Genomic DNA, 15,324 nt, shown 5'->3' with positions numbered 1-15,324 from the left:
TCCCTGCGTCACCCTGGACAAGTCACTTAACCAGTATCAGTGCCGGTTTCCTTATCTGCAGTATGAGCTTTATAGGAGCAACTCAGAACTGTGAATCAGAGTGGGACACTGCAGGTCAAGCATTGCACCCGGAGCCGGACAGGGAGTAAGCTACACACGTAGAGCAGCCCCGCACTCCTGTCATCCGTAGTGCCCTCGGCGGACTTGGCAGCAGGGTAAACACAGACTGGACCGGAGCTCAGGGCGCAGCGTCCCTCCCCCACGGCAGCCCAAGCCTGTGGTGCGGCCACACCGTGGAGACAGCACGCGTCATCAGCGGAGAGGTGGTGAATGCAGCTTCCAAGGCGGCCAGCCTAGGGACCGCAGGGCGCTCACCGCCCGCCCACCTGGAGTTTCTGGCGAAGGGAGGCCCACATTCCCATGGGAGATCCAACATAACCATAACCATAACCATAACCATAACCCTGGCCGGCAGACCCACTCGCCAGGTCTGGACACTGAGTGTTGGCAAACGCCCGCGGGCAGCGGCGCGCTCTGCATGGAAGCCCCGGAGGGCCCGGGGAGCGCCCACCTTCAGTCCGGCGTGGGGGCAGAGGCGGGGAGGCTTCGCCGCTCCTGGGCGCTGGGTAACAGCTCCGCAAGCCCGGGCTGGGGCAACGTCTCCCCGCTGCCCTGCGCAGACCCAGCGCCCCCTTCCCAACGCAGGTGGGCCAACAACCCGCACCGTCGCCACAACTTTTCACCCTCACAGGGCGTGCGGCCTCGACTGCTCCCCCTCGGCGGCGCTCGGGAAGAGAAAGGCGGGAAAGCCAAGGGGTAGGGGGCAGGGGGCGCCCCCAGCCAAGGGCGCGCCCCGTCTTACCTGGTCTGACGGCCTTGAAGGTGACGGCCTCCTTACAGCTGTCGAGAACTCCGAGCACGTCATAGCGGGGCAAGCCGGACACCCGGACCCCCTGCACCTCCAAAAGCAGCTCGCCTTCGCCCAGCCTCGGGCCCTCGCCGCCGCCGGGCAGCCCCGCCGCCTCGGCCGCCGCCGCTCCCACGTACGGAAACTCCCCGTTCTCGGCGCCCCCCAGCACCGTCACCCCCAGCTCGCCCTGGGGTCCACGTCTCACGGTGCACTCGTGAACCCGGCTCGTCCAGTGGTTCTTCTTCTGAATCACTTTCGACATGATGCGTTACGACCCTCCTCCCCCACCCCACCCCCCCAAGGAAAAAAATAATAATAATGAGAAGTAAACCCGAAGACAGGTGCGCCCCCCACCAGCACGGCCGAAGCCTCCAGGGGTGCGCGGGCTTTCACGGGAGGCACATCTGTCCCCCCAAAGAGCCACACGGGAGCGGGAAACTTAGCAGGCTCGCTCCCCGCAAGCGCTCGCGCGCTCAAGCCATCACCCAACAAACTTTCCGGGCTTCCTCGCGAGCCCCGCACGCGCGCCCGCCAGCTTTGTTTGCATGCCGGTGCCTCCCGGGAGCACGTTCCGACGCCCGCCCGTGCGCTCCCGGGTCAGAGTCCACTCTGCGCCGCTTGGCTTTTTTTTTTTTTTTTTTCTCTCCCCCTTGCTTCCTTCCTTTCTTTCTTGCCTTTTGGAAATGTGCTGTGTCCTCTCTCTGCCTCCCGCCTGGCTCGCCTCTCCTCGCCGGCGGGCGGGCTGTTCCTGAAGACGAGGGAAGCCCTTCCAGCCAGTTGCTGGGAGCCCGGGAGACGCGGTTGCGGGGCGGGGGTGGAGGCGACCGGAGGGAAGTGCCCGCGGCCCCTTTAAGCAGATACAAAGGCTCGGCTTGTTTTGTTACAGTTCATTCTATTCCGCGCCGCGGAGCGCAGCGGCCGGCCAGGGGAGACGCGCGCGCATGCGCCCCGCGGCCGCCTGCCGGCCCGGACGCCCCACCCCTCCTCCCCAGAGGCAGCGATTCCAGCGTGCCGCCCGCTGGGTCCTAAAGCCGACCCCGCGGGCTGCCCTATCCCGAGTGCGCCGTCGCGTTCCTCTTTTTCTTTTCTTCCAAAGCTCCCGACGCCACAGGTCCCTTTGGGAGCTTAAGGGCCTCGCACAGGTTTCATTCCCACTGTCTGCAACTTCAAGAACTTGGGCATTTTAAAGCCATCGCAAACAGGTCGGGGTTGGGGAGGCTCGCACGCCCGCCCTCGCCCGGCCTGAGCCGCCCTCGGCCAGTGGCTGGCCAAGCTGTCGGTCACGCAGCTGGCCTGCCCGCGGCCACCTTGCCGCCTTGCCTCCTGGAACCTCCAGGACCTGTCCCCAGGCGCGCGTCTGCTGCCCGCCTGCCCTGCGCCCGCGGCGTCCTGCCGGTGTCCCTGTGTCCCAGGGGAGCTCCTGGACATTGCATTCCCCCGGGCCCATAACAGACATCCCGTTGCGGGTCACGCGTCCCCCTGCTCCAAAACACATGCGCGCGCGTAAAGTTAAAACTTGGGGGCCAACTTTTTGGGACGCAGAAAAAACTATAGATGAGGAGAGGGCAGCCAGAAAGCGTGGATGATCTTCAACCTAAGACCAGCGCGACGGACAACCCTAGAGCAGCTCACGGGGCGGCGATAAGGTGCACCGGCGCTCAGGGCTCAGGGCTCGGGGAACAGCTCGGAACCCGCAGCCCCGGGGTCGCAGCCGCACCGCGCTGGGTAGAGAGGCCGTCAGTCCCGGGGAGTCCTGTGCCGGAGCCTGGAAGTGGCCCTGGCCAAATGCGCCCCACTCCGGGCTGCGAGGTGTCTTCCCAGCAACTAATTTTTTCCTCGCTGATTTATAAGATGTTTGCTCATCTTTGGTCACAGAAAAGAGTCCAAGAAAGAAGGGAGATGACTTTTGAAGCGACTCGGATGGGCTGCTGCAACGGTGAAGGTGGACAGCTGGGCTCTGGGTTGAGGTTCCCCCTGGCGCACCTAGGTGTGACCTTTAGCGGGTACCCCGCGACCTCTCAGGGTCTACACTTCTGCACAGTTAAAGGGGTCCGTGTAACAGTACGTCACCGCGGTCTTGGGAGAATTCCATGGAGAACGCCTGTAGAGTGAATGCTAATGAAGTGGCGTTGAATAAAACTTTAACAGGATTGGGAGCCGCAGTATTAGTGTTTCGAAAAAGAAGTAGGAAATCATTTGGGATTTTGGATTAAGTGGTGATGATAATTCATCCTTTACTTTCTACAATTTGAGAACTAGGAGAATACATTTCGATGTACTTTTAAGCACGATTTGTAGGATGCTGAGCTAATAAAAATGAGATGAGCTGTTGGTACAGCGTTTTGACACCTGGCTTGGGTCTCCAACATCCCTATCACTGTGCCTGCATGGGGCCCCAACTCCGTTTCCAATTCTGCTTCCAGATTCCTGCTAATGTGCACCCTGGTAGGCTGTAGGTAATGGCTCAAGTACTTGGGTCTCTGCACCAGCTTCCTGGCTTCCCAGGCCCAAGTGAACCAGTCGCCAATTGGAGCTCTCTCTCCCTCACTCTCTCAAATAATTTTTTAAACTAAAAATGCTTCTCTCTTGGGATATCCAGATCTGAAAATGCCATTGCCTTGTATTTTCCATGACCCTTCTTGGTCAGAGGAACTTCATCTCAGCCTCAGTTTTGGAAACAATCTATCTCAATCCTGATGGATGAAAATTAGCAGGGACTTCAAAACATGGATTCCCAAACCCAATCCCAAATCCAGCCACTCTGAGGCCCGAGGATGAGCAATGCCATCTAGACATTGGAGGTCGTGCTTAGATGCTTATAAATTTAGTATCTCAATTCCTGAGCTTTTCCTTTTCTTAAAGTTCTTATAATTTGTTTATTCTTGAGAGAGAGATGAGGAAGGAGAGTTTCCCTCCTCTGGTTCACTTGCCCCAAGGCACACAATGGCCTAGGGTGGGCCATTCTGGGAACTTAATCCAGGTCCGTCACATGGGCGGCACACACCCAAGCATTTAGGCCATGATGGCTGCCTCACAGGGCAGCTGGACTCAGAAGCAGAGTTGAATCAGTGAAAGTTCTGCACCTATACAGGATGTGGGTGTTCCAATTAATGTCCTTTTTTTAAAGGTTTATTACACAGAGAGAAGAGAGGCAGAGAGAGAGACAGACAGAGGTCTTCCATCCACTGGTTCACTCCCCAATTGGCCGCACGGCCAAAGCTGCACCAATCCGAAGCCAGGAGCCAGGAGATTATTCTGGGTCTCCCACGGGGTGCAGGGGCCCAAGGACTTGGGCTTTCTTCTACTGCTTTCCCAGGCCATAGCAGAGAGCGGGATCGGAAGAGGAGCAGGCAGGTTTTGAACTGGTGCACACATGGGATGCTGGCGCTTCGGGCCAGGGCGTTAACCCGCTATGCCGAAGCACCGCCCTCCCCCCCAGTTAATGTCTTTTTTTTTTTTTTTTTTTTTTGAGAAGCAGAGTGAACAGTGAGAGAGTCAGAGAGAAAGGTCTTTCCTTTTGCTGTTGGTTCACCCTCCAATGGCTGCCGCAGCCAGCGTGCTGCCACCGGCACACCACGCTGATCCGAGGCCAGGAGCCAGGTGCTTCTCCTGGTCTTCCATGGGGTGCAGGGCCCAAGGACTTGGGCCATCCTCCAAAGCACTCCCGGGCCACAGCAGAGAGCTGGCCTGGAAGAGGGGCAACCAGGACAGAATCCAGCGCCCCGACCGGGACTAGAACCCGGTGTGCCGGCGCCTTAGGCGGAGGATTAGCCTATTGAGCCGGGCACTCCAGTTAATGTCTTAAACACTGAGCCAAACACCCACTCCCTAAACAGTTTTTGACGTCATGGTCTTTTAGATAAGAAGTCTGTTATCCACACCTCTCTCAGGCATGTATATTCCAAGAGGGCGGGGAGGGGGGGCTTAACGTTTTGTTTACTGCTTTAATCCCAGTGCCTAGAATCCCATCTGGTTCTTAGTGAATGTTCAAATGTTTGTCAAGTAAATCTTCCTAGGAAAATGTACATTTCTGGATCCCCTGTCAGAGAGGAGTTGCAGATTCCCCGTAAATCATCAGTAGCCTTGACCTGCTATGCTTTCCCACTTTGCTAGTAACCTGTTTGCCAAGAATTCTCCTGCCTACCACAAGTAGTGGTCCTGGCCTTCCCACTGGACTTTCACTCCCACCAGACACATCCAAGAGATGAGGTGAAACCAGGGGTCTGTGACTCCTCCCACGGAAGCAGTATCTTCCCTTTTTGGGATTCCAGTTGTGGCCTCAAGGGCTGAGAAGGGGAGAGGACTAGAAATTCAGCATGCCTCAGGGTCTAGATGTGGAATACCGCCCCCCCCTCCCACCCCAGAGAAGGAGTGCTTGAGGGCAGAATGGAGAGAAGAAGGGAGTGGCTTATCACAATCTGGGAAAACACAACAGCTGGAAGCTCCACAGGCTGCCAGTTTCTAGGCACCAAGGTTGGAATGTTCCCTCTGCTTCACCTGGGCTAGTTCCTGTGCCCTGCCCCAGACCGGAAGGAATCCTCAGTACCAAAAAATCATGCCCTGCATGGAGTATGCACATATCCAGTTGTTGAATGAACACATGAATGGATGAAGTATGACATTAAGTTGTAGAAGTGACTTTGAACCCAAACCTAAAACCAATGAATTTGATTATTTTCTTAAAAGAACTTAGAGATGCTTTATTTTTAAGTAGATTTTTTTTCTCAGGTAGTCGTAAAGCAGGATTCTAGTATTCTGTTGTTCATGCTATGAATTTGGCTGTATAATAATAGGCATTATGGCACAGCAGGTTAAGCTGCTGCTTGGAATACCAGCCTCTGATATTGGAGTGCATGGCTCAAGTCCAGCTACTCTGCTTCCATTCCAGCTGCTTCCTGATGCACATTCTGAGAGGCTGCAAACTATGGCTCAAGTGCCTGGGTCCCTGCCACCCACATGAGAGACTCAGATGGAGTTCCTGGCTCATGGTTCAGCCTAGCCCAGCTTAAGCAGTTGCAGACATGGCAATGGACTGGTGGATGGAAGATCTTCGTCTTTCTGTCTGTCTCTCTCCATCTTTCTATCTTTGAGATAAATAAACTGTTTTTTTTTTATAGATGTATTTATTTATTTGAAATGCAGCATTACGGAGTGGGGGGTGAGGGGTGGGGGTGGGATCTTCCATCCACTGGTTCACTCCCCAAGTGGCTGCAACAGCTGGAGATGGGGCAGGCCAAAGGCAAGAGCACAGAGGTCCATCCAGGTCTCCCACGTGGGTAGCAGGGGCCCAAGGACTAGAGCCATCTTCTGCTGCTTTCCCAGGCACATTAACAGGAAGCTGGATCAGAAGCAGAGCAGCAAAGACTTAACATATGTGATGCCACCATTGCCAGCAGCAGCTTAATCCACTGCACCACGATGCCACTTGGCAGAAAGCTCCGATGGAAGAAATGCATAAAATGCCTAAATCTGAGGATATGTACATGACAGTTATATGTGTTATTTTTTGTATTCATCACAACAGCTGTGTGAGGTAAGAATGATCAGGAATGACCTTGATTTTACCATTGAGGAAACTTGCAGCTGGAGAAGTGAAGAAATTCATAAACCCAAAGGCACAATCCAGAGCCCATACTAAAAACCGCTGCACCCTGAGAGTGTAAGGCCTGTCTGTTTAGCATGTTTTGCATAGCAGCATTTTTTTGGCTCTGGAATCTTCCACATAGTATGTGCATAGTCATTAAGTCACCCTCCTTTCTCTTCCCTTAGTTGGCGGGACTACAGTGTTCCACTCTGGAATCTAATCTCCCAGTACCCATCTGTAGGTTCTAAAGATGGAATAATTAACAGGAATGTAAAGAGGATTAATTTGCAAACATTTCTACAGTGTTTAGAATCTGTGGGCTTTAGTACAGGTGATGTGTCAAACATCCGTATATTGTTATCACATAAGCATTTCAACAATGAACTCAATAAACACGGTAGATTTGGAAGAGAAGTAAACGGCAACACAATAAGCACTCAACATGCTAAGATCTGATTCTTGTACTGCTACTTCTACTAGACAGAAGAAAAGTAAACCACAAGTACAGAATGTGCAATGCCTCTTCTCTCAAATACGTTTCTTCCTAAGTTTTCCAGCTGTTATTAAAGACACTTATTTTTTTTTAAGATTTATTTGGGAGATAGAGTTACAGAGAAAAGAGGGAATGACAGAGCACTGGCTCACTCCCCAAATGCCCACAACAGCCAGAGCTAGGCCAGTCTGAAGCCAGGAGCTCAGTTCTCAGTCCAGGTTTCCCACAGGGTGGAAGGGACCAAAGTACTTGAGCTATCACATGCTACCTCCCAAGTATGCATGCGAAGAAAGCTGAATGTTAAGCATGGTGTAGTTGGGACTCAGCACAGACACTCTGATATGGGATGCAGGCATCCCAAATGATGCTTTACCCCACAGTGCCACAATGCCTGCCCCAGGAAATTTATAATTGCAGTCTAAAGTGTTTTAATTGTGTTTAATGCGAGTTTGGAAAATGAGTTGGTTGACTGTGGGACAGAGGTAGGCATATAATTTGGTTATCTTTTGAATTCAGAAACATGCCATCAAGAGGTTTACATCAGAGATGTTCATATAAATTCTTTATAGACAGTAAAACAGGATTTTCAGACAGAAAGTCATAAGGGAAGACTGAAGCCATTGGTGCAGCTACATGGTCAGTAGCAGCATAGGCTATTTTCCAAGTCCTTTCATGATGGTATTTTTATGACTCACTTGATAACCTGTTCTTTTCTACACCTGGGAGGCAGGTGCATAGTTTCCTCATCAAACCCTTACAGCAAGCCTGGGAGCTGGGTTTTGCAGGTCTGATTTTGAAATGAGGAGGGGCATGCATTTGGCCTAGTGGTTAAAACATCGGTTGGGACAGGCTGGCACCGCGGCTCACTAGGCTAATCCTCCGCCTACAGCGCCAGCACCCCGGGTTCTAGTCCCGGTCAGGGTGCCAGATTCTGTCCCGGTTGCCCTTCTTCCAGTCCAGCTCTCTGCTGTGGCCCAGGAAGGCGGTGGAGGATGGCCCAAGTCCTTGGGCCCTGCACCTGCATGGGAGACCAGGAGAAGCACCTGGCTCCTGGTTTCGGATGGGTGCAGCGTGCTGGCCGTAGCAGCCATTTGGGGGGGTGAACCAACAGAAGTAAGAGCTTTCTGTCTGTCTCTCTCTCTCTCACTAACTCTGCGTGTCAGTTGGTTGGGACAATTCCATTTCATGTTGGAGCGCTTGGGTTGGAGTCCCAGCTCTGCACATATGAAGAGGATTTAGCTTAGATCCTTAGATAAGTATTCATGCTGAAGAGAAACTTTTTCTTCTAGAAATTGTTCAGAGAGCAATATTAGAGCAACAGAAATGTAAATGACAAACACTGAAAGGTCACAGAAAAAGAAATATAAAATAGCTCGTAACTACATAAAAAGAGTTCAACCTTGCCTGTTTGAATAACACAGTGAAAACCACACAGGTGGTCAAGTGATGTGGCACAGTGGATTAAGCGGCCATGTGAGAGGCCCACATCCCATATCAGAGTCCCTGGGATTGAGCAATGGCCAGAGATGCACCGATCCAAAGCCAGGAACCAGGAGCTTCTTCAGGGTCTTCCTCTGTGGGTACAGGGGCCCAACGACTTTGGCCACCTTCTACTGCTTTCCCAGGCCATAGCAGAGGCTGGATCGGAAGTAGAGCAGCCAGATCTTGACCCGGTGCCCATATGGGATGCCAGCATTGCAGGTGGTGGCTTTACCCGCTATGCCACGGGGCTGGCCCCTTTGTGACCTTTCAAGACATCACATGTGAACCATTATTTTAATACCCCAGAGAAGGAACTCCAGAGTTTATCTACTGGTTAGTGCTCTGGTACACCAACAGTTTTGCAAACGTTCTTCAAAAAGTGAATAATAATAACAGCAAGATTTGAAGTTATATTGAGAGTCCAGGGAACCAACAAGAACCCTCAGTTTTATCCTACGTATCTCTCCTAAAACTTCCCCAATGATTCAGATATTTAAAATATTAAATATGTAATGAGCATATAATCCTACATAATTCCACTGCAAATATATACCTAACAATAGTGTTTATTTCCTTGAGAACAGGAACTCAGTTTTCTTGAGAACAGACATTTGTCTATCTTTTTTCTTCCATCTTCCAGGAATTTCTTAAACATACAGTTACTTGCACAAAGTAGATGTTGAGGAAACAGCAGTTTGGGATTGAAGCCGTTCACTGTCTGACGGTTCTTACTCCTCCTTTTCCTGTGTGTGTGTCAAGGTATGCACCAAAACAGAACTGACTGGGAGAGGAGGAATGTACGCATCAAAACCAAGGTTAGAATGCCCATAGTTTGAAAAGTACCCTAGGGGCCAGCGCTGTGGCTTAATGGGTAAAGCTGCCACCAGTAGTGCTGGCATCCCATATGGGTGCCGGTTTGAGTCCCATGTGTTCCACTTCCTATCCAGCTCTCTGCTATGGCCTGAGAAAGCAGTAGAGGATGGCCCAAGTCCCTGGACCCTTGCACCCACATGGGAGACCCAGAAGAAGCTCCTGGCTCTTGGCTTCAGATCGGCACAGCTCTGGCTGCTGCAGCCAACTGGGGAGTGAACCAGCAGATCGAAGACATCTCTCTTTCTCTCCTCCCTCCCCACCTCTCCGGCTCTTTCTATGTAACTCTGACTTTCAAATAAATAAATAAATCTTTTTTAAAAATAGTATGCTAGTTGTATAAGTTTCTGTGGGAGAATTTTTAGGGTGTAATGACACAGTAAGTTAAGCTACCTCTTGGGACTCCTGTTGCTCCCCCTCTTCATGGAGGAATGACACTAAACCCTGCCTAGGCTTCATATCCGAGTCACGGCACCATTATGTCGCTCCCCCTCTTCGCAGAGGAACGACACAGGACCCTGCGCTGTTCTTTCGTCTGCTCGGCCCTCCCCGGGTTTGCTGCTGGTTCTTCCCGGGTTGGCTACCGTCCCTTCCACCTCCGTGGAAGGGCGGTTCCCCCTGCCACTTTCTCCACTTCTGCGGGGGAGCGGCACACTGCCGGCCGGCTCTCTCGGGGGCTGCTCAGATGTTCCTCAGGTGTTCCTGGTGCATGTTGTCTCTCTCCTCCTTTATAGTCCTCTTCCACCAATCCCAGCTCTGCTACCCACACGCCGAGTACGCTGCTCTCCTCCAATCAGGAGCAGGTCCTACAGTTTATTGGTTGAACTGGAGGCAGCTGTGTAGAAGCTGTTTCTCCCTTCTCAGCGCCATATTGTGGGAGAGCAGATGCATAGAATAAGTCTTAATTCCAGTAACTTAATCTAGTCCGAGTTGCTCCCAGTTGCTCCCCACAGACTCCAAGTCCTGCTCCTCTGATTTTGATTGAACTTCCTGCTTATGTATCCTAGGAGGCTGCAGGTGAATTGTCAAGTGCTTGGGCCCCTGCCACTCACATGAGAGATCCTGGTGGAGTTCCAGACTCCTGGCATTGGCCTGACCCAGCCACGGCTGTTGCAGGCATTTGGGCAATGAACCATTGCAGTGAAAAATGTCTCTTTCTTCTTCTCTCTCAGTCACTCTGATTTTCAAGTAGAAGAAAATAAACATTAAAACACTAAGAGAGTACTGAAACTCATAGAAGAGTTTGGGAAAGTAGCAGGATGTAAAATCAATGCACAAAAATCAACAGCCTTTGTATACTCAGACAATGCCACGTCTGAGAAAGAACTTCTAAAAATCAATCCCATTCACAATAGCTACAGAAAAAAACCAAATACCTTGGAATAAATTTAACCAAGGATGTCAAAGATCTCTACATTGAGAATTACAAACATTAAAGAAAGAAATAGAAGAAGATACAAAAAAAATGAAAAAATTTTCCATGTTCATGGATTGGAAGATCAATATCATCAAAATGTCCATACTTCCAGAAGCAATTTAAAGAATCAGTATGATACCAATCAAAATACCAAAGACATTCTTCTCAGAAATAGAAAATATGATGCTGAAATTTAAATGGAAACACAGGAGACTCCAAATAGCTAAAGTAATCTTATAACAACACATTACACCCTAATCTTCTAACAACAACAAAAAAAGCCAGAGGCATCACAATACCAGATTTCAAGATATATTCTGGGGCAGTTGTAATTGAAACAGCCTGGTACTGATTTAAAAACAGATAGGTAGGCCAGCTCCGCGGCTCAACAGGCTAATCCTCCACCTAGCAGCACCGGCACACCAGGTTCTAGTCCCGGTCGGGGTGCCGGAGTCTGTCCCGGTTGCCCCTCTTCCGGGCCAGCGCTCTGCTGTGGCCCAAGAGTGCAGTGGAGGATGGCCCAGGTACTTGGACCCTGCACCTGATGGGAGACCAGGAAAAGCACCTGGCTCCTGCCTTCGGATCAGCGCGGTGCGCCGGCAGCAGCGCGCCGGCCGCGGCGGCCATTGGAGGGTGAACCAACGGCAAAGGAAGACCTTTCTCTCTGTCTCTCTCTCTCTCACTGTCCACTCTGCCTGTCAAAAAAAAAAAAAAAATGCCAGAAATCAATCCAAGCATTTACAACCAACTTATCTTTGACAAAGGAGCTATGACCAATTCCTGGAGCAAAGACAGTCTCTTCAACAAATGATGCTGGGAAAACTGGATTTCCACATGCAGAAGTATGAAACAAGAACCCTACCTTACACCTTACACAAAAATCCACTCTACATGGATTAAATACCTAAACCTATGATCTGATACCATCAAATTATTAGAGAACATTGGGGAAACCCTGCAACACATTGGCACAGGCAAAGAGTTCTTGGGAAAGATCCCAGAGGCACAGGCAGCCAAAGCCAAAATTAACAAATGGGATTACATCAAATTGAGAAGCTTCTGTACTGCAAAAGAAACACTCAGGAAAGTGAAGAGGCAACCAACAGAATGGGAGAAACCATTTGCAAACTATGTAACTGATAATGGATTAATAACCAAAATATAGAAAGAGATCAAGAAACTTAATAACAACAAAACAAATAACTTAGCTAAGAAATGGGCAAAGGACTCAAACAGGAATTTCTCAAAAGAGGAAATCATGTTCAGGATCACTAGCTGCCAGGGTAATGCAAATCAAAACCACAATGAGGTTTCACCTCATCCCAGTTAGAATGGCTTTCATGTAGAAATCAACAAACAACAAATGCTGGTGAGGATGTGGGGGAAAAGTACCCTAATCTACAGTTGGTGGGAATGTAAAGTAGCAAAGCTGCTATAGAAGACAGTATGGAGATACCTCGGAAATCTGAACATAGACCTACCATATGACGCAGCCATCCTACCCCTGGGAATTTAACCAGGGGAAATAAAATCAGCATATGAAAGAGTTATCCACACCCCCACATTTATTGCAGCTCAATTCATGATAGCTAAGACATGGAACCAACCCAAATGTTCATCAGTTGAAGACTGGATAAAGAAATTATGGGATATGTACATGATGAAATACTATACAGGAGTAAAAAAAATGAAATTTGGTCATTTGCAACCAAATGGATGAATCTGAAAAAAATCATACTTAGTGAAATAAGCCAGTCCCAAAGGGATAAATACCGTATGTTCTCTCTGACCTGTAATACCTAATAGAGCATCTAAAAGGCAATCTGTAGAAGTGAAATTGACACTTTGAGAAGCAATGACTTGAACAGCCCTTGTCTTGATTGTTGAGGAACAGTTTTTTTTTCCATACTATTTGTTGAACTCTACTTAGCATAGAGTTAATCATATGTGTATAAAGTCAATTGAAAATAGTTCTTAGCAAAAAATAAGAGTGGGAATAAGGGAGGGAGGAGGTAGAGGGGTGGGAGTATGGGTAGGAGGGTGGGCACAGTGGGAATAACCATGTTCCTAAAGTTGTAATTATGAAGTTTGTGAAGTTTGAAACTGTAAAGCTGTATAGATCTGCATACATTCCTACAGACTTACTTCTAAGGGTACAGTTTAAAAACTTGCCATCAGACGCTAAATCCCCTTAAGCTGGGTGGTAAAAACACCATCTTAAGTGTCAAAGTTATCATATAGATAGGATTAAATGTCTGGTGATAATAACAGACAGAATTAAAAATAAGTGAATTTTCCAACATGGGAAGCAGTCCACACAAGCAGACTATTCATAGAATGACAAATGCTTTAAATAGCAATCTGACCTCAGAATCAGTCCTAAAGGCATTCTGGTTTGGATGAAAAGCCCACAAGAACATTTCAGGCATGGAAAGCCAAGACATTGTGGCAAAAAATGTCCTATATGAAGGACCTCGGTGGGTGAGAACCCAGTGGAAAGAAGTGGTCATCAAAGAAGGAGGTACTTTTCTCTGAAGAGAGGAGAGAACTTCTACTTTGCGAATGGCCTTGTCTAAATACTGATGGAGTTGGTGGATTCAGAACTCTTCCATAGCCTAGGCAGCTTATGTTAAGAGCCTTGGGTGATCACCGATGTCATACATAAGGGTGTTGATTGTTAAATTAACAACAGGAGTCATTGTGCACTAACTTCCCATTCAGGACCTCTGCACTCAAAGAGTTGTATTATGAGAATTAATGGTAAAAATTGCTCTCAAAGATTTATTTTGTTTATTAAGTGGAGGATATTCTTATGTCTCATAAATTTTAGTTATGCCTAAGTGTCCAACTCCATTGCTTATTTTCTTAGGTGCTTCCTTAATTAATGATAAAACTCATTCTCAAAGACTTACTTTCTTTTAATGTATTAAGTGGAGGATACTCTTATGTTTCATAAATTATGTCTAAATGCTGACAAATGATGTATCATTCTTGGGTGCTTCTTTAAAGTTAATTAAGCTTCTAAAAAACAAAAAGGAAGTGAAATTAACTTCAAGACCCAATGACTTTGAAAAGCCCTTGTCTTGACTGTTGAGGAACAGGTGTGTGTGTGTGTGTGTGTGTGTGTGAAAACCGTTAAATCTTTACTTACTATAGAGTTGGTCTTCTGTGTATAAAGATTGAAAATGGATCTTAGTGGAGAATGGGACTGGGAATGGGAGAGGGAGGAGGAGGAGGATGGGTGGGACTGTGGGTGGGAGGGCAGGTATGGTGGGAAGAATCATTATATTCCTAAAGCTGTACTTATGAAATGCATGAAGTCTGTATTCCTTAAATAAAATGTTTCTTTGGGAAAAAAACAGATGAATAAAAAGGCCATATTAAATTAAGTCATTCACCATCATACTACTAAGAACCAACCACTTGAGTGAATCTCCCTAAAGGCTTTTTCCCAACAAAATCTCTCTCTCCCTCTCTCTCTAACACACACATTCTACCCTCTTAAATTCTTCTCTTTTCCATTTTGTGATTCATTGTTAAGTTGTAAAATAAAGTAATCATTGTTATCCTTTTGTACTCATCAACATATCATTACTTTTCTAGTTGTAAACATAAACCTCCTTCTCACTTTCCATGGCCAAATAATATCCTCTTCATTGAAAGTTCCAAAATGCATTAACCAAATCCCTGTGAATAATCATTTAAGATTCATTTGTAATAGGAAATGTGTTCACCCTCTCCCTTTCCCTCTCCCTCTCCCTCTCCCATATAACTGGCAAGACCAGTGCTCAAAGTAGTTATCCACATGTCTAGATGAAGAGGTTCAAGTGGTAGCCTCGGATTTCTCTCTTGCCATCTCTTGACTCTGCTTTTATTTGTCTGTTTCCCCATCCTCTTCGATCACAAACAGATTGACTTTCTCCAGCCAGCCAGGAGAGTTACTTGCAAGTGGTTTGCTGAGTGCTTGTTGAACAATTCCAGCAGAAAGGACACTTTCCCTAACAGGAGGGAAAAGCAACAGGAGAAACTCCAGTCTCTGGTACAGCTGGTTCAGTGGATTAGTAGTAGGGTCTGCCTATTTCCAGGGGCTTTGGCAGTCAAGACAAGTGAGACAAGAGCATCCTCGGTTGCCTGATCAAGCTGGCAGAGTGTGTGAACTTGAGATGACTTGGGGAGACCTCATTAGGGAGGTGTTCCTCTGCAGACTCTTGTCTGCTGTCACCTAAAAAAGTTCCAAGAAATCAAATGCAGTGGGAGTCTGATTTCAATCAAAGCTACAGTAGTTGGCCCATATTTTTGTAGATATTTTGAAGATCTTCTGAGTCTGGTGACAACGCAGGATTGAACCCTTTACAGTGGAAGCCAGCCGAGTGGTGTACTTGTTTAGTACAGATGGCTTGTTAAACTACGGAATATTGATTTTGAAAGTTCTAAAACGAGTCTTGAATTTCCTCTGCGGGTAAGCTGAAAAAGAAAGTTAAATATTCCAGAATGACACAGGACAGCTGCCAGATTGTTTTCATTCATTCATTCTTTCAACAAATATTGATTGAATACTTATTTTGTCG

At 48.2% G+C, this 15,324-nt stretch overlaps 1 protein-coding gene across 29 annotated transcripts in view; it reads right to left on the bottom strand.

The window, feature by feature from the left end:
- Window positions 1-1,735, bottom strand: part of MAGI1 (membrane associated guanylate kinase, WW and PDZ domain containing 1) — a 685,324-nt gene extending 683,589 nt beyond the window's left edge. For all 29 annotated transcript variants that reach the window (XM_008260889.4, XM_008260891.4, XM_008260892.4 and 26 more), the window contains exon 1: window positions 863-1,735. In XM_008260889.4, the coding sequence (XP_008259111.3) occupies window positions 863-1,172 (310 nt within the window). In that variant the 5' untranslated portion in view covers window positions 1,173-1,735. The remainder of the gene's footprint in view (window positions 1-862) is intronic.
- Window positions 1,736-15,324: the final 13,589 nt, after the last annotated feature.

The sequence above is a fragment of the Oryctolagus cuniculus genome, chromosome 10 (genome assembly GCF_964237555.1).
Source record: "Oryctolagus cuniculus chromosome 10, mOryCun1.1, whole genome shotgun sequence".
In the NCBI taxonomy this organism is placed as follows: domain Eukaryota; kingdom Metazoa; phylum Chordata; class Mammalia; order Lagomorpha; family Leporidae; genus Oryctolagus; species Oryctolagus cuniculus.
This window is presented reverse-complemented; position numbering and strand designations above follow the sequence as displayed.